General features: G+C 35.0%; 1 protein-coding gene across 2 annotated transcripts in view; it reads right to left on the reverse strand.

Annotated features, from left to right (window-relative positions):
• Positions 1–24,642, reverse strand: part of CACNA2D1 (calcium voltage-gated channel auxiliary subunit alpha2delta 1) — a 387,377-nt gene that overhangs the window by 120,721 nt on the left and 242,014 nt on the right. For both annotated transcript variants that reach the window (XM_071552728.1, XM_071552727.1), the window contains exon 7: positions 379–510. In XM_071552728.1, coding sequence (XP_071408829.1) covers positions 379–510 — 132 coding nt within the window. The remainder of the gene's footprint in view (positions 1–378; positions 511–24,642) is intronic.

The raw sequence follows: 24,642 nt of genomic DNA on the forward strand, positions 1-24,642 counted from the left end.
ATATGTCTAGTGCCCAGGCCCCTATTTTTGAAACTAGACAGGTGCAAAAATCTCTCTGGCAAATATTCAGCTGACTTTACGCAACATCTAGAAAACCATACAATAATAAAATTTGACTTTTCAGCATTCCAAAGGACATAATCTTTTGTTCCTCTTACTGAAAAAATGTTAGTTGCATATTTCACCCCCAGTTTCTCCCCTCTTATAACTATCTTTATGCCAGAATAATTTCCCAGTCCTTGGGTTAATTCTGATATATAAAAACTGCACCCATGGATGAAAAAAAAATTTTAGTTATATTTTACTGCTTGTAAATAATTCAGAATATTTTAGGGGCAATATATGGCATAGGACAGTTGTTAAGGTGACTTCAGTTACCTGGGTAATACCTTGCGAGGCCAGTTGCACTACCGAAAACCTGCCATAACAAAGTGGGGTCTTCTTCTCTGTTCCGCTTGAACACATCATCCAACGCCGCAGTCCAGTTGAGCTCATTCAACACTATTGTTGCTGTCAAAGACAAAACATAGTTGTTATTATAAAGTCGCATCCTAAACAATGACTACAAAAACAAAACTGGACTATTGCAGAAAGCAATAACATTTAACTAATCCAGAAAGTAAATTTAAAGAAAAACACTTCCTTTCCTTGGGAATTTTCCTAAAAATTCTTCATTCTCTCTTCTTCCTGTTGCATTATTTTTATGCAATGACTCTTGGCTTATTTGCACAGCCAAATACTACAAATACTCAGTTCCTGAGATGGCACTCTAGTTGCTCTTTCCACTCATAGGAAAGATTATTTATAGAAAACTAAATGCAAGTATATTAAGTTGACACTTACTAACTACAACACACTACAATAAGAACAAGTAGAATGATGCCACCAAAAGTAGGTCTATAACTCTCATAAATGTAACGAAGATGCACCTTTCCAATTATATGGGAAAAAAGACATTGATGGGTTATTTGGACTGTAATTTTGAGGTGGCACTGCATACAAAGTAGTGGTCATTATCACACACTGAGCAGATCTTAATGTTCATAGATGTGGGCCTTTAAAGTAAGAACAGCAATCTGAACACTGACACTTATCAGTTGGGTCAGTTCCACAAGGAATGCAAAATGCAAGAAAACTCACATTTGAGCTAAACACTATATGGCCAGTTACAAAGAGACTTCCACTCATAAATGTTCCAATGCTTGTTTTAATAATTCAAATAGTTTATATAATCATTCAGATATATAGTATATGCCTCTTTGAGAAAGAGATGCATTGGGAAACTTTAAAATTTATGAACACTGTTACAGTAACAGTCAAGGGACTACAGTCACAAATTTTATTGTGATACAAAAGACCTGATAATATGACTTATGATAAATCATGTTTTTTGCCTCACATAATCAGTTGTAAATACCGTAAATTGTGAATATTTCATTAATTTCCCTTTATAATAATTTTACACAATAGCAAATATACAGTTAATTACAAAAAGCAAAGGCTATTTTTTTTTTGTTTGTTTAATCACTGACTCTTTCTTTTGTGTTCCTTAATGGCATTGTAAGCAACGTTTCTCAAATTAAACCAGCTAGCCAAGAATGGAAAGGGAACTAGAGGGGAAAAAACTTTTGGAAATAGCTAAAGATGTAGGTATAAATCCTATCAAAGTTAACACTGTCACAGAGATCCTGCTTACGCTATGGTATTGCACACAGGAAATAAAATTCACTTTCTCTTGCAAATGGGCAAGTCAATCTGAAATAAAAGAAGTTGGGCCTGAGTGGCATTACAGTGCAAAATCTGGTATGTAGGTCTGCATTCTGGCCCGCTGCTAAGAAACAATAAAAATAAGGATGGATTGAAAGTTAACAGTTGACAGACCATTTCCAAAGCAAGGCTGTTAACAGGTACTAAAGAAATGAGATCACACCATTAAATTTTATAGGCTTGTTTTTAAAGGTTAAGGAGAAAATTGCTACATCACGTGTTTTGCAGAAAGGTTTATCTGTTTCTTTAGAAGTAGTTTTAAGATATTACTCTCTGAAGAGATAGCTTCTGCTAGAAATATCAAATTAAATTGCCAACTCTTGAGATTTCCTGCACTATATACCTGTGTCTTTGTCAAGTAGATAATTATAAAGAAATATACATTTACTTATGAAAGAAGAACAATTCTCTGAGGCATCATGAGATGTTAATTATAATTTTAAAATGTTTACTGTTCAATTACCTCTTTTAGTTCCTGTTTGACCTGCTGTGTAATTAAGCATTATGTACAGATTTTCTCAACCTGACTTTGTGTCAGGTCTTACTTCTAGAACTGGCTCCATGAAATCATTAGAAGCTCTGTCAGTTACTTAGATAAATTTTCAGCTTGGTTTTATTTATTTGCATGTTACCATATCCCTATCCAATGTGCAGAGTACTTGACCCACTGGAAGCCTGTGGTGGCATTTAGAGTACTAGAGCTCTGGACATTTCACTAAGGCACTTGGGAAACACTAATTCTTGACAAAGCATCAAGGATTCACAATGAATTCCCAAGCCACATAGCCATATAAATCAGTGCATTTCTTTGGTCTTGGGACCTGACCTAAAATTGCTGCAGACTGTCCCCAAATCTGTCACTGACTTTCTGACTGTGGTCAGACCACTGACACCCCTGTTCAACAGAAAATTTAATCAGGAACATATATTTCTTTGAAGTTAATCATGCTCGTAAATGCTTTTCTAAATTAGTGACTATGTATTCCATGAAAAAAACTCTTCACATACAAAATGTGATTAAATATTTCTAAAAAGAGGATCTCCTTCAGACTGTAAGCTTACTAATAAATAAACTATATCCTATGGAGATATATTAAATATCTTGCTATACATTTAAAAATACTGCTGCACAGTGCCTGTGCAATGTTACCCAAAAATGTGTAGCAAAGACATACATATATGAACCTATATGTTACAGACACCACTGCACATACACAGTCATTTACATATATATATATATATATATATATATATATATATATAAAAATGTGTGTGTGTGTGTGTGTATATATATATATATATATATATATATATATATATAAAATGCATACCTAAAATACATATATTTAAAAAAATAAGAGAGACACATTAAGGAAATAATAAAATTTTGGTACTTTATTAGACTTGTTGAGATTAGGCTCTAAAGTAAGAGATAAAATTACTAGATCTTGATTGCAATAATTTTGCGGAAGTGATGCTTTACAGTCAAGAGTTTTATAGTATTATTTATGTCCCACTTTCCCCTTCTTCCTCCTCCTCTATAACTTTCTCCCAGAGACAAATGCAATAGCCTAATAAAATCCGAGAACTTGCAGCAAGGGAAAGAAACATCGCAAACAACCCAAATATGAATCTGGAATTAAAAAAAAATAAAAATGTGGAATTCAAGAAAAGCAATAAGAACAGAACATCTTAACAGAAGCAAGATGAAATATATTTGGGAAAAGGCTACTAAAAGTATGTAATGTATCTGTTCTCAGGCACTGAAAAACAGATCTTCCTGCACTCCAGAAATTCACAATTAAGTGCCAGAATCTCATTTCACTAATAAACTGTAACAGCACACATGTGAGGTTTAGCACATATCCCCTTCCTCTTAATTCACTTTCTCATTATTAGGAAAAAAAAAAAGTTCTAGGAACAAAGAAAGTTTATTTGTTGAGGTTGAGAAGCAAATAGATGATTGCATGGTCATTAAAACAATCATATCTGGAGCACTTTGCTTTTTGTAATTCAAAGTAGTAGTGCCCTTCACTCAGGGTTTTTTGTTTTGTATTTTTGGTTTTGTTTTGTTCTTTTTCATTCTATCTACAAGTATACTTGATACAGAATGCACCTACATTTGTGTTAACTCGTCCAGTAATCAGTAAAGGAGGAAAACGGTGCTGGGAATGTCAGTCAATAATTTATTTTTCCAAGTATTTTCCCACAACTTCTACTAATGTTTTCCTTCTGCTAAAGCATACACCCTGCACTTCAAAAAGTCAGCTGTAAATCAAGTAATTTTTTTTTTTATTTGAACGCAATATCTATGGTAATAGGCAATTTCAAACCAGTATCTCTGAGTTCTGGCTTAAAGTCTACAGCAATGGATTTGAAACTTTCCAAAGAAGACAAAGCAAAGCCAGTTATAATCAGTACAAAACTATTCTCCAAATGGTTCCTTCTAAAATACCGTGATTCCCAGTTTGCAAGTAAAAATCAATCCAGTGCTATTTTCACTAGCTCACAGGAGAGACCATAGCACCATACCCTAATATGAAAGATAATTTATATTTAATTCATGAATATAACGATATTTTCCTTTATTAAAAAATGCATTTTATTAAAATAAAATAATCAGAGGTATTATAGCCACACAGACTGATACAATGTATATCCTCTTGCCTTTCTTTTGTGCTAACTTCCATACAGGAAAGAGCCTTTGACTCTTAATTGGCAGAAAATCTAGTTGGAGACAACTCCCCAATAAGCTTATTTTCAATTCTGCTAAAAGAAGTCTTTGAAGATTATTACTTCAAAGTACTTTAGCTGCTACCTTTCACTTGACATAGGCAAGATGAAAAAATAAAATTTATCATCACACAATAGGAAACATCATTCTTTCTGGCTAATTTCACTGAATTCCATCCATCTTTTCCTTTTTTCCCTCTTATTTATGATATGAGGTTTAGGGGCCTTGACAAGGAATGGATTCAATTTTTCCCTGATAATGCAATCAATAAAAAATAGAGAGCGCTACTGTACTCTCTTTAAAAGAACTGGAATACACTTCTGATGATTTATTCAATGTATAGGCCCTGGCCTGCATACAAGACAGAGTACAACTTTATTTGAAAAGCCTGAGAGCTATTTCCTATATCTGAAAATATGTGAGCTGCTGTTCCCTGTTGCAGAAGCTACACATACACGGGGGAGAACAGAAGGGAGGTCCTCAGCAGTTCATTAATCTTCTTTTAATGTGTGGAATGTATTACCCTTCCATATCCTGCTTAATGAAGTTGACTCATTGATTTCTTTAAACATAACACTGAGTAGTTATTGTTATGAATTAAATATATATTCACAATCAAATATTATGGTATTTAAAAGTGGCCACAGAGGGATAATACTTTTGCAAGTGCATATTTTTGCATATATGTGTGCAGACACAGGCATTTCCTTCTGTAGCCATGCTAATCAGGTAATAGGGAAACACTGCTGAAGGTATAAACTAGTCTTCTTTATGGTTTGTGTATTTCAGCAAATTGTTTTAAGATTATATTTCTTCCAGTTTATGTTCAATTACACAGGAATTTTACTCACTCTCAACTTCCACTGGAAAGCTGCTCTCCCATCTTCTTTTACATAGGACTAAGAAGGAATGGAATTTTTATTTTAAGGTACTTTTAATTAGATTTTTGCACAGGCTTATATATATGTGTGTATATACATATACAAATACTCGTGTGTGTATATACACATACACATATGCATTTTCTACATAATTCCCAAATATAGTAATTTGTATTCCAGTAATAACTTGAACTTCAGCCCTTCAAATTTAGATGCATGTTTTAAGCCAGCTACTTCTCTTGAGAAAATTTCTGCACAAGCTAAAAAACACCAGAGCAAAGGAAAGATTTTAGTGGCTTCAAAGTGAACACTGTCTCCAAGGTAACTGGTCCTTGGAGTGGCCTCAGAAACCTGAATTTAGATATTAAGGCTTTCCAAAGAAAACCTTGGAAGTGTCCAACTCAAAAAGGTCATCCAAAAACAACTTCATAGATGATTCAAATTAATTACAAAACTTGCTTTGAAAGTAGCATTTCTAATTCCAAACAGAACATAATTTAAAATCACTGGAGAATCAGACCTGTTCAGGTAACATGCATTTAATGGTGCATAAAACCAAAGTATTAAAATGCAATTTTTAGCACATGTAGCAATGATTACATCAAATTATTTCAAGTTCTATAGAGTAGATATTTTACACTCACAATTAAAAGCACACATGATAAAATGTCATGCACTTTTTTCTTTAAATGAACAACTTCTCCACTCCCCATTAGTTATTTGACATTATGTCCCAGACTCTTCTATAAATAATTCTCTGAAGAAGTCACTGAAGTATAGAATACTGTTGTGTCTGTGTCAACTCAAGTAAATTAATTTGTAATGCCATACGTTGTCTGCTGCCTGGCTTAGTCACCACAAGCTGATAGCTGGAGAAGCACAGTAAAATCTCATTAAAATAAGTAACGCCCAGGAGAAGGAAATGAGGATAAAAATGTCAAGAACAGAAGATGGAATTAAGCTCCTATTATAGCTCAGGAAAAAAGAGTTAATACAATGCAGAGTCACAAACTATTCACTACACACCCATTTCAGTAAGTTGTTTGTCTCTACAGAAGATCTATTGCAACCCACAGCTGAAAACAACATCTGTGCATCCTACATGTTCTTGACTTGCTCCCTCTTATATCAAAACATACCAGGATGTATTCCAGAGTGAACTAATACTTGATGTAAACAACCATACAGTACTGTAGGGTTATTTTCTGGGAAGACGGCAAGAAGACAAAGCATACAAAAGATACTGTTGATTAGAGTGCTTCTAGAGGATTTTTCAGATTTTGTAGAGCTATCCACAGTGTAAGAACATAAGTAAAAAAAAACAAGTAGGAAAAAACTATAAAATTAATTACAGAACCTGCTGAATTGTTATTATTATTTTATTGTTATGCTATTTATTATTAGTTTTACAGATTAGTTCAAAGACAGGTCTGTATTTGGAAATAATTCCTTCTCTAAAAGAAAGAAACAAAACAAACCAAAGATAACAAAAAAATCCCTAAGAGATGAATATGTTGTATTTTTATGGAAAATATCTGGGATTACGTATCAAAAAAACACCCACTTAAAAAGTAATGATGACTTTATTTCACATATTAACTCTGTTCTTCACTTTGCTCTGATCTTTTGTTAGCATTTCAAAGGATATCAAAGTGACACTCAAATTAAACTAACTATAGAGATATGCTTGATCTTTAATGAAGACTTCTCTCTATAAAAAAAAATTAATTAGGTGTTAACGAAACCAAATAAAACCAATCATAAGACTGTCTGAAAATGCTGTTGTGGAATAATTCATTAAACTCTGCCTTCAGTTTGCCAGAGCACCACCCCTTCAATAGCTTTCTAATCACTAGAGCACCTTATAAGATCAGCAAATCCCAAGCAGTAGCTAAGTGAGAAAGAAAAGGACTGGAAACACACCAACTCATGCAAAAATGTTTTTTTTTAAAACCATTTTGCTCTTTTCCATTGTATTTCATATTACTTGTAGTCTGAAAACAGTTAATTCAGAAATGGATGCTATCCCGTGTTAGTTTTAGGTAGATTGCCTAATAAAAAGCTGTTACAATTTTTCGTACAAGATGCATAATGTCCATCAACAGCATTCCCTCCTATCCTCTCCCCAGCCATAGCAAATTGGAAAGCATACATATCTCCAGAAAAACAGGGATATGTTAGTACAATAAAATAAAGATCACTCAACACATTGTCTGGGATTCTCTAAGTTTCTTTTGTCCATTATACCAAGGAGATGAACTGCATGTGGAAAATGTGCTGAAAATGGCCACTAAGATTGCTGTGAAGAACAGAAAGTCTGTCTTCTGAAAGTACAGAGAGATTCAGTAACACAACCTAAAAAAAATTAGTCAGACTCAGAAACGTAGGTATGAGTAAGGACGGCACTGGCACAACAACAAATAGGTATCAAGTAGTTAAGAATAAATTAGAACAGGCAATTAGAAGGTCTCTTTCAGAGCAGGAACTCCTAGAATGGTCTTCTGCTAGGACACATCAGCCAGCAGCCCAGCTCTTTTATGATCCAGTTTGATCTGTTTATGAAAGCAGTGACATGGCCCAGTGAGATTAAGAATTGGATTTATCAAGCAAAAAGATGCTCTACTATGATGGATCACTCTTTGTTACAAATAAAGGTCAGTTGAGAAACTTAAAATTAGGAACCACAAACAATGCAGTTTTCAACAGAGTTAATGGCAGCACAAGAGTTGGAAGTAAAACTAACTTGTTTATTAATCATTAATTGATGAATGTTAAATGTTTGAAAATAAACTATGAATATTTATATTATCTGTATATATATTACACATAGTGTACATACATATGCATGTTATATATAAACATTTTAATTAATTATTAATAGTTTGGGATTATAAAATATTTTATGTATGTAAGATAATATATGGAGAAGACAGATATTTTAAGAAATATTTAAGTAATACAGTGGATTTGGTTATGGACTCTAATCTAATTCTCATATAAATTAAATACTAAGGAATACCTGACTGATTTCATCTATCTAAATGTATCTCTGGCAACAGAAATCCAAGACACACCAAGTGTGTGTGATGGGAATACAATACATAAGCAGGAAATGTGAGAAAAATGATGATGAGACAAGGTCATCACCTGAGCTGGTGGCAGCTCCTGCTCCTTGTCAATATTCTAACCATCTCATGGATGAGTCTTGTGAATTACAAATAATGAAATTTCCATAAATATTCCTTTTGTTGTTTTTTTTTTGTTGTTGTTGCTTTTAACCAAAGGTTGGTTCAAAGAGGAAATGGACCGATATCTTCTGAAATTCAACCACCCAAGGAAACAGCCCCCTCTCACCATCAGATGGAACACCTGTACCACGTACAACTGCATTATGCCTTCTTATAAGCAGAACATAAAAACAGAAGAGGAATTATTATTCTTTGGCCTACCATCATTAGAGGTGTTGTACTTCAGCCGCTAATTAAGTGTGGATTGTTGTTGTTTTCCAGATTATACAGAGGGAATATAAATAAAACTCCTCTCTCAAACATCATGGGGCTATAGAGTACTAAAAGCTGAAAGTTTGCTTCCTGTATAAACAGAGGTTTTTCTCTGTCTGAAGACATTACTTTTTCTTTCTATAAAGACTCTCCCTGTATTTTTACAGAAGGAAAAATATTTTATTTTTATTTCATCTATAGCATTTAGTCTATGAGGAAAGATATACAGACTCCTACTCTTGTTCCTCTGAGATGCCAAGCTGTGTTTCAGTCTTGGTGGGAATCCTGGCCTCCCCAAAGTTGATGACAAAAATTTTACTGCCCAGGGAACTGATTTCATCCTTCATCTTCAGAACACTGCAAGCCTGCAGTGTTCAGCCACTCTCTGTACTTAGCATTTTGGCAGCCTAATGCAATAAGCAGATCATAGTATTAGGAGTCGAGACTTACTGCTTTAGGTTTTTAAGGAAAAAAAATCTTTATAAATCACTTCATAAGACTCAAAATGCCTTTGAAATAATTAAAAACTCAAAGGGATCTTTGAGGATGCAGTAAAATTAAGCTTCTTTGTAGTTGTTTTTGTCTTCTTCCATGTCGTGTGTAGTCTCTTAGGATTCATCTGCATTTTCTCTGTTCACTGCTTTAATCACTCAGTATAGCAGTTCTTTGTTCTACAATGTCCAGACAGAAATACTTTTTTATAATCATTCACTTTCTGAAGGTCTCCTTATTTTTCATTTGCTTTGTAATTATAAAACCACGGAAAAGGCAGTAAAGTTGCAGAAAAGTGGAATGGGTTGAAGAAAGACATCTTATTTTACATCCATCTTACTGTTCAAGAAGAAATTTTATCTACTTATAAATATCTACCTACTAAATTCTAGTTACTTTAGCCTCTCATACTTAACTAAGCGCCATAATCCCTCCTGAATGAGTAAACACTGCATAAACAGAGCTTTTAACACAAGAGAAGCTGTTGACGACTTTGAGGCTTCTAAAGGCTTCTATATAGACTGTTCCCAATACTAGGGAAGAGATCAATGTATTAAGGAAATACAGACACAGCTGGACCAATTGTGAGGGAGTGAAAAAAATATATCTGGAACCAAATTAGATAAAAACATATTATAAAATACCCTGGTATTTTAAACAGCTACTTTCAGCAAAAGTAGGGAGTAAGGATACAGAGTACCATATTTCCTAGGATAAGAAGGAAGATAAAAATATCAATCTGAACTTCAAATAAAGCAGAGGAGTCATACCACATAGTGAAATACAAGAAACTTCAGCCCCATTCTTACAGGCACATATTAAACTGTTATATTTGATAAATGAAGAAAGCAAAACAATGCCAGCAGCTTAGCACCAGCTAAATCCCACTGTGCTCTGAAGATCTGCAATAATTCAGGATGTACTCCAGGGAAATAATTGTCCAAACTGCTAACAATCCATTGCAACAACTGTTTCAAAAAATGAAAAGGAGAGACCCAGTGTTTATCTTTCTTATGTAATTTCTAGGGAAAATAAAACAAAACAAAAACAAGAAATCCCCAGGACAGTATGAAGCAAAAGAAAATTTGTGAGAAACTCCTGACTTTGCTTTTCTATTACTATACTGGTTTCAATGGCTTCACCTCTATCAGCCAGAAGTGCAGTGCAATGGAAGCAGGTTTGTATATTGAGAAAGTTGCTGCTGGGAACTTGACATTCATATTATGCAGGATTTGAGATTTTATTTTCTGATACATCTCACCTGTGCTGTAGGCTGAATACCCATGAACAGCAGATGTGGGCCGGGGCACTGTGAGAAGGCACCTCCTGGTTTAGCTGCATCAAAGGGGAATCCAGCTGCCACTGTCTGAGATGGCTCAGCAATGTCAACTGCAGTACTTGGGCCAAGCTGTTTTCTTCCACAGGGCATTTCTGATTTGCACTAAAACACTAACATGGACCAGCTTTCATGAAGCAATGACGGTCAAACAAATTAAGTATAGCTGAGAGTGAGAGTGTCTTGCTTTCACAGTCTACTGGCAACACTTAGCTTCATACTCAAGAGTGTCATTCTGTCTCAAGCACAATGTCACCTCACAATTTTCTTCACCCTAATTATCTTTAGCAGCAGATGTATTTGGATCCAACTCTAGCAATATTTTCTATTATAACTGCAAGGAGAAGACACACAATTTATTTGAAAACATGGGCCTGAGCATGATGAAAAAAACCAAAACATATATTTTCATAGACAAAGAAATAAACTGTAAGACATTTAACAACATAGCTTCTCATCCAAAAAACAACTGCTTCATTGATACAAATACTCTGTAGACTAATGGCTAGTTTTCCACGTGTTGCAAGTGAACACGTTTTCACAAAAGCCACTGACATGTTAACCCTGAAAATGTGATTGTGATTTTATAATTATTTGTTCTATCATTACAACTTGGAGTCCAAAAGCAAAATTAAGCCATTTTAAGTATCCAAGAACACTCTACACATTAGTTAAATTTTCTTTTAGTCAGTTCCTCTAAATGCTTCATGCATGTAACAATGGCACAACAAATGACACGTTACCAACAGCAGAGAAACCAGAGCTGGGGCCCTGGCTTACAGAAATTGATGTACCAATATTGAAGATGTCATTGATGTACATGCTTTAAACTTTGATTCTAATATGGACTTCAAGGAAAATCTGGCATATCACAATCTTACTATGCATCTTCCTCAGCTATGGAAGAGAAACAATTTGTTCTCAATGTCAGTGTCAGATTCAGTATGAAACTCTAAGAGTCTTTAATATCTTGAAGGTATTTTGAATTATTTCTTCACATAATCTGCCACTGGGGCACAAAAACAGCTTTATGATCTACATAGTTTTGGTATGGTTTATGAGTCAACCTCTGGCTAGCATTTTACAGTGACAAAGTCATCATGGATTTTTTTTCGAAAGCATCAATCCAACAACTGGAATATCAACTGATGCTTGTACAACTGTAGAACAAAATTCACTTTAAGAGTCAACATATGTAGTACTTTTTTGTTTTAGATCCTCAGAATTTCTATCACTAGCAGAATTTTAAAAGATTTCTTTTGAAGTCAGTAGGTGTTACTAAATTTCAAAAACTCTTTCTTTTTAATAGGATATATCTATTTTTTGCAGAACCAAGCAAAAATTACTTTATTCCTTCAGTTTTCTATCTACAAGAGAGAAACAAAAACAACGGCAAGGTACAAATGTTCCAGATGACAGACTGTCACAAACTTACTTCAGGGACATTTAAAGAAACATGATAGGACTAACCAAAGACAACTTTTTTTCATAATCAAAGACAATTTTTCTCAAAAATTGAGATTTCGTGTGCATGATCTAGTGAGTAACCATTGGATATCTCTCCCTTGTCCCCCTTCTTGACAGTTTATGCCACAGCAAAGCATAAAATACTGTCATAGGAATCCAGTTTGCACTTCATAACAACCTACAACAAACTAAAAAAGCAGACAAGTTATCCATCATCTACTGAGAAAAGAAGAATCCCTGAGGCAAAGGAATGGAATAGACAAATGCTGGAGCTGTGCAATTTGTCACTATTAATTAGTTAATTATTAATGTATTATGATTTCATTTTGTTAAGTACGATCTAATCAAGTGAGTAGAAATCTTTCATGTTTTGCAAATTTTAAAATGGGAATTAAGATGTGACATATTAAGACAAACATGAGCAGAGGGTTTAGGGAAGAACTGTACCAGCAGGAGAACAAGGACAGAGGCAACTGCAGAGCTCTGACATAATCTTCATGTACCTACTGTCCTCCTGTCTTTGGAAAACTGGAAACAATTACTCAGCATCACTCTGACTCTGACCTCTCATTCCCTGTTAAATGTGACACAGAATTCAGATCAAATTAAGGAATAATTTTGAAAACTGAAGGAAGCTTTATTGACTACAAACAGAAGAACTCAAGGAAAAGTGATGCAAGAATCTACTTGGGGCTTAAATGAGGTACGTTTTGTGTAAGTATATAATGAGATACCAAAATTGAAAAATATTTTTTTGGGGAAGAATAATAATTGGAAGCAACTAATGAATCTTATCAAGACAGTAAGTCAAGAATAGTGTTTGTGAGACAAACAGAAAAGTGTTTAATGAAATTACCTCAAAAATTAGTACTTTGTAGCTAAATAAATATGAAATATTTGATATCTTCTGGATTATATACAAAATTTTGCAAGTATATGGTAATATATGTGTGTCTATCTATCTATCTATCTATCTATCTATCTATCTATCTATCTATCTATCTCACAGTGGAGCAGGAAGAAGTTGAGATGAGCAGTTACTTAATTTTGACTCAGGCTGCATATTATTTCGGCCCCAGCCTAGGCTTTCATTTGTTATTCCAGAAATTTCTATTTTGCTCATGATCTTGCTTCATCTGCCTGGAGCTTTCAGTGTGTGCATCCAGTAAGATTGTGTTAAAGATAAAATAAAATCTATAAAACAAAAATAAAACAAACTAAGTGGAATGTTTGTTGTCCCTGAAAAATGTAAAAAAAAAAAAAAAATAGAAGAGCTTAGCATTATACTTTTTAGAATTTTCTAGGATTGAAACTAAGACATAATTTACCATTTCATCCAGTAACTGTATTCATTGATTTAATTAACATTGTATTACCCTAAATATTACTAATAATGCACTCTTCAGTGGCATCTCACAGTAAAAACTGAATCAGCAGATGCACCGGCAACATAAACACACAAATTTAGTGATGAGAGTACAAGACTGGAAGTTTTCTCCCTCCAACGTGAGTAGCAAAACTGTCTACCAACACTGTCAGTCCCTCTGACAGCATATATTACATTGGTAGGTTTTAATTATTATCTGTTAGGCCTGCAGAGTATATCTAGTAGAAAAGCAGGGCAAAGTTCTACTGCAGGAACTCTGGTTTGCTCTTCTTTAGACTACTAAGTAATGACAATGGTCATCAGCCTCACTGTTCATTTTAGTGACCTTAAGATAACCCCAAGCTCTGAAATTAAACATTCAAGCTGTATTTCTGTCTTTTAAAAGTTTAACCACCAGAATGCATGAAAAAAATGCTAGTAGATCCTTCATAAGCGATCATAAATCAAGTAACTTATCTGAGCAATAGCAAAGAAAACCCAGCACTATTACAATTCTAATCTTCTGAGATAAAAGATGAATTTAGTTTGGTGACAATCAATCCCTTATTGAGATTTCAACAGAGCTATTTTTTTTTTCCTTTTCCATATCTCTATCTGCACTTATTGGCGATATTTGAAGTATTTTCCAATATGAAGTCAAACTAACCTTCAGAGAAGTGAATTTGAAACATCAATAGTAAATAAATTACTTACCAGTGCCATGAAGAACTGATACACATCTCCTGAAAAGTGTGTCATTACAGTCCAAAAAGCCCAGACAACAATCCCTCTCCAAACACACATGGTTACGCTGCATTTCCTAATATGCAATTTCTAGAGCATCCTTACAAAAACCTCTGGAGCAGCAAGTAAGGGGGTCAGAAGAAAGCTTCCTACTTTCCAGTCTGTGCTTTCAAACAGTGCATTCTTTCAAGGCAAAGAATTCAATTATTTATAAATAGAACAACTGAAAAACTGCCTAGGACAGATTTTTAAATCTAAAGCTGTGCCTGCATCTTTGGAGAGACTCAAAACCCATCCTGGAATGTCTCTGAGCAACGTGTTCCAGTTGACTTTGCTTGGAGAATGGAGTTGGACCTGATGGTCTCACAGGTCCCTTCCAGCATCATTCATACCATGATTCTGCAATGCCGTCATTATGCACACGCACAAAAAAACTCACTCTTGTGAACAGTCTGCCAGAGCTGGAAAATAAACATTTTAAGCAGAAATAAGGAGGAGGGGCTTTTGTTGGAATGTTCTGTTGGTCTGTTAGAGCTCATAAACTTGGATTTCAGTCTAAGATGGGCTTTATTAGTGCAAGGAAGAGCAAAAACATTTATCTCCCTCTCTGATTCTGTAGGCCTGTCCTATCTGCCATTACACAGGAGCAAGAGGAAGAAAATAAGCTCATCAGAAAGCCATATAGAAATCAATTTATGTAAACCAGAAGCAGGGGACAGGGGATGTGAGAATTATCGCAGAAAAACTGCTACAAATGGAAAATGGGATCTACCACCCATAGACGTGGATGCCAGACTTGAAGTTTAGTCCAGAGTTTCTTGAAACTGGCAGATGTGACTTTCCACAGTGATCACACAAAAAAAGAAAGAAGAAGCCACTGAAAAGAGACAATGTGGAGAATATGGATTTGTATCTACTTCTTCCAAGGATGCACACACTATTACTTAAAACTCTGTACCAAAATAGTTACTTCACCCTCCTGTGACTTGCAATAATATGTAAAAGCTATTATAGAAAGAAAAAAGAACTAAATATTTTTGCTACAATGGGACCAAATAACAGCATATCTCAATGAGTAACTTAAATGAAATAATAAAAGAATAAATGAAATAATAAAAGAAACAGGTACACTAGCATAACATTATTCTTATATATATTATCGCATGCTCTGATCTTTCCAATGCAATGATCTGTATTTTACTTATTTAACATATTCTCATATTAATTTTATTCTTGAAAGAACTCTTTATTTTTTGGCCAGTTTTCATTGCATTTGTTTACATATTGATTGTATGCATGCAGCAATCTTTCACTTACAGGTCAGATTCTATTCCTTTCTATTTTATGGTCATCCTATTCTAGATAAGAGCTTTCACTTCTTTTGTCAGCTTCTGTCGAATTTTCTTTATTGATATTTTCAAAGTAACAGCTTTCCACTTCTGTATCATTTTCATAAGTATCATGGTAATTTTCAAATTGAAGTCAACATTTTGATCCTCCATTGCCTTTTTCCACATTATAGCATTTCCAGTGATAAAAGCATTTTAAACACTTTATCCTGACATTAATGTTAACTGCTCTGAAGGACAATCCTGAAACCCAGTAATGACTTTGGTCAGTGTCTCAGTACTAAATTCACAGCACTCTTGGATGATATCTTCCTACCCTTACACCAAACACTGTCCACTCTTCCAATCCACTCTTCCAATTATCCCATTGATTTTGATGAGAGGAAAATAAACTAAAGCTTCATAGCCGTGAACTTTGTCTCACACACACACATACACATACACACACACAGCTGCACATCTGTCTTATGGTACAAGTAGGCCACTTGACTTTTTTTACTTACTTACAAAGTCTTTATAAAAGCAAAACTTTCTGTGATTGTCACAAATTATTTCTCCAGAAACGATTTAAGAACTGATACTTCTCCAGGATTTCGTCTCCACCCAAGTTCACTTCCATTCATCTCAGTGAAACACTCCCCTTGTGGCCTGAAAATGCTGATTACTGTGAGCTCCCACAACCTTAAAATGCTCTATTTGCCCACACAAATTATCTCAATCCCACTTCAGACTAAAACAGTTAAAAAAGTGCAGCACTGCACAGCACTCAAACCTTTCCATCTGCAAGCAGCACCAGGGGTGTAAGAAGGATGAAGCAGGTGCCATCCTCCCTGGGTTATGACTCATGTGGCAACACAGCTTTCAGAGTCTTGCTAATGGTCTACAGTGCCTTCCTTTAGCCAGAAGTTATCTATATAAATAAAGTCAATACCATAATTAACTTAGAAATTATTGTAATCAATATTTGCCCTAGATAATGTATTCAAAAACTATTAAAAGTAATTGTAATGGTTTGACGCATGGCTTCCTCAGTAACCATTGTATCTAAGGAAGTTACAGGTATTCCACACGTGTCTTCCACGTAGCAGTGGGGGAGTGGTGTTGTGTCTTCTTCCCTTCCTTGGCTGAGGAGCTGGAGGGAGGTGGTTGAAGTCTGGTCCCTCCGGTCCCTGGTGTTTCTCCTGTCCTGGGTGAGATTGTTTCATTCTTGTTCCCCTTACTTGAGGTTTTTAATTGTGTTTGTTTTGATTCATTTGGTTTCTTTGTGTTGGGTTGGTGTCTTCCCTATTCTCCGGCTAATCAATCCCCTTTTCTCCCTTCCCCTCTCCCCTGGGGGGTGAGATCCTATGTATTGTGTATAGAGTGTGGTTTGTAAATATTAGTAAATATAATTTATTCTTTTTATTCAGTTCAGTTTCTTTAGAGTGCGTTTCTTTTCAGTTTTTTTTTCCCTTTCCTTTGCTGGGAAGGTTCTGGGAGGGGGAAGGGGGGCCAGTCCAGGGTTGGCAACAGCTGGGCCAAACCTGCGACAGTAATTATTCACAGTGAAAAACTTTCAATAATGACTCAGTTATCTACAACAAAAATATATTTACAAAAAAAAAAAAGTAAAAGAAAAAATGAGGCAGAGAGAGCTACCCTTACTTAACAGTTTTGTAGCTCCATTCATCATGGTTGGCAACATATATTCAAATGTATTCCCAAACAATTTTATTCCATACTATAAGATGATATACTAAAGCAAATGTCCTTTTTCCACATCAAAGTTAACCTTACGGTCAAGGTGCTGGGACAATTGGTCCCAATCCCTAAAGTGTCCACCTGTTTATGCTTCTCCACCTAAATGTGGCTTTTTTAATTGACATTATACAATAACTTAAGGGTGAAGTGCAGGAATGTAGGCTCTAAATCCTGTACCTGTAAAGATACATACTTAATCACCATTCTTTCAGAATACAATCAGAAATTTATCACAACTATGAAAAAAAACCAAAAAAAACAAGGACGAAAAAATGGGACTTGACATAAATGTTTACGAATTATCAAGACTTGGCCTAATGGGATCTAAAGTAGATAATGCTTTTCTATGTTATTATTTCTTCTAAAATCGTTGATAAATAGACCACTGTACAAATATTCCTTTGCTTTTATTCCTAATGGAGCCCTGTTATCATGTTTGAAGAAACGTTTCATTGAATTGACATATCAGTGTGCACTCTATATGGTTTAAATGATCCATTTATAGTGGAATCTGAAAACATTAATTTCTCTTCTGAAGCCTGTACCAGAAGGCTATTTGTCCCAATTTTCTGCTTAATCGCAGTGAACAGAATATGCTATTTATTACAACGTGACTGTCGTTACTGTTACATATGCATTAAAGCCCAAAAGGTAATTTCTGTTCTTTCATAAAATTGCTGGTGTTTCTAAGACAATTTATTTCCAGTTACTGTAAGTGAAGTGTTCTCTTTTCATAAACAACCTGTGCACATCATTGTCGAGGAAAAAAAACAAGGCATCACCTCTTGAGACAACTGCAGAGATTCACCAGGGACAATGTCAAAGAGTGAAACAGAAATTACAAGCATTTCAGCCACTGAAAACTCGAACCCAAATGGTTTCCTTCTGAATTTGTTTCTGATAGAAGTTACATATTTGTAATCTATATGCATATATGTGTGCAGAAGGCAGAGTTACTGGCTGAGAAAACCTAAAGACTGGAAATGTCAGCGAAAGCATCAGGCAGGAACTGGCAGGTGTGATGGAAGGAAGGAAGAACGAGACTGGACATAAAATTACTTCTGCTGGAGCAGCTAAATCAAAGAATCATGTGATGCATTGGCAATCAGAGGAAGAAGGGGATTGCAAAAACAAGGCTGAGAAAGACCAGCAAGTGAAAAAGCAACAGTATAAATTAGCTGTTTTCAAAGATACAAAGGAAAAACAAACTGGCAAATGACAGAAGCTGGGGAAAATGGTCAGCTAATTCAAAAAGGATGGCTGATACCACGATTCCTCTGAGACTGCCTAAGATGTTACTACTTTCAGTGTTTGAGAGAGATGTCAGGATACATATAAATATTTACTTGAAAGAATGGGAGACAGAAGTCTGGAAAATCACACTAACATCCCTAAAAGTCTCTAGGAAACAGTAATAAGGAAAATATGCTTATTTTAAGTTCTACAGACAGGTATACTGTCTCCTAGGAACTAAAATTCATAACATTGGAGAAGATCCAAACAACAGCAAGGCAGAGGTTACTGATAGTTTTTCAAGTTGGAATAAATAATTCAGCTAAAACCTCCTTCACGTGGATCAGAAGCAAGCGCCAGGTGACAAAAGATGTTCAAGGAAATCTAGGCTCACATAATCCTCAAAAAGGAATCTTTCTCCAAAGATTAAAAAACAATGCCTCAGGAAATAGTCATCACAGTTTGGTGATGTCTGACCACAATAAACTCAAAAAACATGAGGGTGAGTAAAACTCTCAGGAGCTTCCAAAGAATCAGTGAGGAAAGGAGGGTCAAAGTTGGTAAAATTTTTCAGCTAAAAGGCAACAGATGGAGACACTTGGATAACCCCCACACTTCTTACAAAAGCATAGAGAAGGAAATGAGATAAATGCAACACTGTTGAGGAGAATCATCTCAGAGTATCAAACAGAAATGTATTATAGTTAACACATCAGTTGTGCCAAATTCACAGGAATTTTACTTTGGCTAAAAGGGAAGAAAATGTTGAAGTGTGTGTCATAATTACAGTACTTAGAACAAATCCTGAAAGAAGTAGAGAACTCAGTAGAGGATAACCAATTGAATATGGAGAGGATCAAACATAATTAAAATTATGACTAGAACAGAAGAATATAAAGTTATAATATAGCAGCACTGCATCTTCAGGGAAAATATATCTAAATGTTCATTGATTTTTGCAATCTGCTGTGTGAAAACATTGATAGATGATATGACACAAAAAACAACCTCAAAAGGAATTACTGGTGCCTGTTAAACACACTTCATCTCATATTTTTATATGAAGAGTAAACACAGAAACAGAAAGTCATGAAAATTTCCCTGTCATGGGGCATACACAATTCTCTCTCCCCAAAATAAAAATACAAGAATCAGACATTTTCAATCAGAAGATAGATTTCTTTCTGGTCATTAAAGAAATCCCCATAAAACAAAGATGTGATTTGAGGCTTATGTGATAGATTGTTTGTCACAGTTAGCAGCCACTGCGTCACCTGCTAAACGTGAAAGAACTGGAATGAAAACAGGAAGGACTCGACTCTCCTAACCTGAGCTTCAGAAAAACGTTCTGGAAGACATAAAGATTGTTCTTTTTCAGTAGAATAGAATAGAATAGAATAGAATAGAATAGAATAGAATAGAATAGAATAGAATAGAACACTTCAGTTGGAAGGCATCTACAATGATCATCCAGTCCAACTAGATGACTGACAACCTGACTACTTCAGGGCTGACCAAATTTTAAAACTTGTCATTAAGGGCATTATTTAAATGTCCCTTCAGGTTTGGGGCATTGACTACCTCTCTAGGAAGCCTCTTCCAGTGTTTGACAATCCTCTTGGTAAAGAAATGTCCTTCCTAATGTCCAGTTTGAACCTTCCCTGCACTTTTTCCACGTGTCCCATCACTGGATACCAGGGACCAGAGATCAACACTTACCTCTCCACCTCCCTTCCTATACCTGTAGGGAGAGATATTGCTGCTTCTAAGAATGATTTTGGGGAGAATGAGCACAGAATAATTAATTGATTTTAAACCTCAAAATAAACAAAACAAATTGAGATAAAGGGAAACAGCTGACTTGAAAACTTAAAACACTACATAAGAAACACTGAATCAGCTTAACAATACACCCATAAATACCATTCTCTATTTGTATTTCAAGAGGAAAGAAAGGAGATAAAGGTGAGATATTATCCACAGAAAAATCACTATGTTAAGCAGGATATCAAGAAGGAGGGTATAGACCAGTAAGTATAATTATGTCTTGGAAGATAATGGAAAAAGTTGGAATGGTGTTTCTTCTCTCTTGTTTCTTTTCTACTTCTTTTGGACTCATTAAACAAGATCAACAAAACATAGAAAAAAAAAACTAACAGAAAATATGGCAGATAAAAAAATCTATTTCATATTAAGACAAATTGATTTTATGAGGATTCTTTCAGCCCATGGGGAGGACACCTTAAAACCTATGGGCAATATACTAGAAAATGGGAACACGGAACAAGCATTTACTGTCTCTTTTAATACAAGAATTGGGAGAAACTAGTACACTGAAAGAAAAAAAAAACAAACAAAAAACCAAAACTTCTTTGCACCATATTCATTTTATGCTGAAGAGGCTGAGTTAGTATGGTTTCAAAAACCTACTGTCACAGGCAAAAAAATGATCTAGGATATAAATTACAAAGACATTAATCCTCATCAGGAAGTCCTTCAGCCACAAATTTCAGCAAATTGGAAGCATATTAAGGGTATGTACTTGCCCTAATTTGAACTCTTTCCTGGAAATCATCCAGTAGCTAGTTTTTAAAACATGTTGGTGAAATCTTCCATTTCACATTTTGACTTAGCAAATGTACTGCTAGTGAGGGAATAAAATGCTCTTAATCTCTCCTGCATTTTTTTCTGAGACAGACTTTAATGCCAACATTCATTTTCTACTTAGTTCCTAAGGTTACTGCAAGTGGAAAGCAACTGGAATATACTTTGTGACCTGCACCTCAAAATGTCACAGGAGTAGATGATTTGTAGGATATTGATGTCTGAACTGGACATCTGCTCCCCTTGATGAGATCAGTGTGGGTAACATAGAGCTATGGCTGCAGGAAACTAGACTTGATTGTGCATTCTCTCCCATCCAGCAAAGCACATGAATTATTTCTACATATATCATCATTTTATATAGAAGCTTGAAGTATTGGTTTTTTGAAACAAGACATGTAAGTTGCCACCTCACAGCTATAAAAAAAATCACATTTTAAGTATCAAAATCACTTATTCTTCAGAAATGATTGTGTGCTTGCTTCTACCTTCCTAGAAAAGTTCTTAAAATAAAACAGAATAATTCTCCATTATCAGTTTGTAGCTTCATTCATAGTGATGCCAAAGGGGTTTATAGTATGAAGTCCTTCTATCTCTACCCCTGCTCCAGAACAGGCAGCTAAGATCTGCCAGCTATTTAGTCTCTTTCTCAAGGTACCAGATTAAAGAATATCAGAGAGAACATAAACATGGACCAGCGTGATCTGAAGCCCTGGAGAGCGTCCAAAGAACCTTTGTGTGCTGAAGAAGAGGAGGTGGATGATGATAGAGGGTCCCAACGACCCCAGCCCCAATTCAACAGGGGTGGGAACTGGGAGGGGATGGAGGTGGAACTGGACATGTGGACAGTAGTGATTGGATAGATTATATTATAAAAGCTATAGAACTTAGAGCTTGCATGCATGCGCATCTATGTATTCCTGGATGAGCGGGGTTGCTCAATAAAGTGCCTGCCCTTTATCTTATCTCCTACAAAACTTGGCTCAGAGTCTTTTTTACAGACTTTTACGGCAACAATAGTAGCCCTAAAGAATTATGCTGAATGACTAAATGATCAATAACTACTGGCCTAACAGCAGTATAAATACTAGACTGACTGTGATGTAGAAATAACAGGAAGGAATTTACCAGCATAAAGTGGTTGTCATGCAAAGCTATTTAAACAGCAGCTTCACATGAGGCTCTTCTGCAATGCAGTTAAGAGTTTTATGAACCATCCCAGAAACAATTACTATAAGTGGGCAATGAAATATACTGCCCTCAGAAAAATTCAAGAAGGTTTTCTCATCTTTAAAGTGTGTGAAAATGCACGTCATCCAAGTAGAATACACAAAATAGCAAATATACTTTTGCTAAAGAAATTTTGTAATACCAAAGACCACTCTTTATGAGTGATACTATGTCTGATCAAAATGATATCCCAGAACTAGATGTTTTACTAATCCAGCTAATGAGAGTACTCCTCCACTTACTGAGAAAGATAATGTATTCTACCTTTTAAAAAGAAAAACTGCTGTCTATTAATAGCCATCAGTCTTTTCATTAACATCTTCCAGAAAGCAGTTCACAGTTCAGGATGATGTATTGTTTTATTCTGTGAAATTTACTATCAAACATGTCCTCTGTCAGTGCCATCTAAAACAGAGTTGGCTTTCTGGTTGTTTTGTTGGTTGGTTTGTTGTTTTTTTTAAACAAAAATAAAACTAAACAAAACTAAACAAAAAATAAAGGGAGATAATTAAAAAAAAACCCAACAAAAACCAAAATTCAGAGTTTGCAATTTTGTAGTGCCCTATTGGGTACTAAGGCATAGGAAGCAAAAAGAACAAAGCCATGTATAGGATAATATACTTGTAGCTTATGACATTAAATAACACACTGTTTGAGAAATGCACACTGCTGAATTTCCTCTCCATGGATAAAATCATGCTTTAATACAATGCTTAGTTAGCACATTGGCAAAGACGAGCTATCAGAAACTAAGTTGTAATATATACCTAAGTATTCTCTCTATATATTTTCCCTATGGTGAATGCAATGGTGCTTACTGCTCCCTGCAAAAGGTAGATAACCTTATTTTTATAGAGAAGAGCATGCATTCAGACAGTTCCATTGAGTAGATGGATTTTATACTCTAACCATAGAATGTTAGAATGTGTCTTCTTTCAAATGTGTTTCTGTGGTGTTACCCTTATTTGCAAGTGTGGATGTAGCCCTCTCGGGGCTCCCTAAAGTGAGAACAAACAACGCAGTTGTTGGCACAGGGAAGAAAAGATTTGGGTGTGACAATTGTGCTAAAGACTATTACGTCAAAGTAAAAATAAAAGCTTTCAAACATATTACAACTGAAGTTTTACTGTCTACTAGTAGCCCTAGTTCCAACAGCAACTTCTTTTTTTGTTGTTTTTCCTTTTCACATTTATACAGATTTCAGCTCCTGTAAATGAGGACACAGAAACATAATACACAACACTGAATAGAAGTAAAAACGTACTGCTTAATAACAAAGGGAATGGGTAATCTTTATCACTAATTTCTGAAAGAAAGAGATTATGAATTTATGGGAATGATTTCTAACAATTACACCATATTGCTACATGACTAGAGGACATACACTGTATGAACAAACAGGAGGAAGAAGTGATTCAAGTAATCAAGAGATCTATAATGCACACTTTTAGAATAAACAGTGAAAGAGGAAAAACAGAAGGATGAAGGGAAAGTAAGATAAAAGATACCAGGGTAATACATTATTTCTAAATATTTTATTTATTTCATGGTTGAAGGATGTGGAGAAGAAATGCAATTCAAATCATCCATCTGGTTGACATCAAAACATTTAAAGGTATGTACACAGTACAACCATTAGTTAAAGTGAAGTGTGAAGACGGATACAACAAATGTAGGTTGCATAGTGACTGATCAGGAAGTTACAGTAGTAAAGTGAATACGAGGTTAAGAAGACATTACAATTGAAGATTGTAAATGATCAGTTTTAAGCACCATTTCATTATTTTTTAATGATTTATACAAATGACATAAAATCAAAAAGCTGTGTCGATGAAGTGCCATGGTCTGAAAGATCTGTGGATAGAAACAGATAATGACATGGGTAGTAGGAATAGGATTGTATCTGACTGAAAACTCTCTTAGAAGGTGCACCTTCTGACAGTTTAAAAAAATGAAAAGCAGAAAGGTCCAGATGTACTTCAGTACTAGTGTCATGGCACATAAGACAGCCATTGATGTTGAAAGATGATGCTTGTACAAGAAGTAGAGCTGCTGAGTACATCTACAGAGATTACACAAAAAACCCCCAACCAACCAATCAAACAAAAAAACAAACACCAAAAGCCAAAACAAAAACAAACAAACAAAGTAAACATACAACATACATCAGAACAGCATTAGGCATTCACAAAGTCAGAA

Source organism: Pithys albifrons, chromosome 3 (genome assembly GCF_047495875.1).
Source record: "Pithys albifrons albifrons isolate INPA30051 chromosome 3, PitAlb_v1, whole genome shotgun sequence".
NCBI classification, from domain to species: Eukaryota; Metazoa; Chordata; class Aves; order Passeriformes; family Thamnophilidae; genus Pithys; species Pithys albifrons.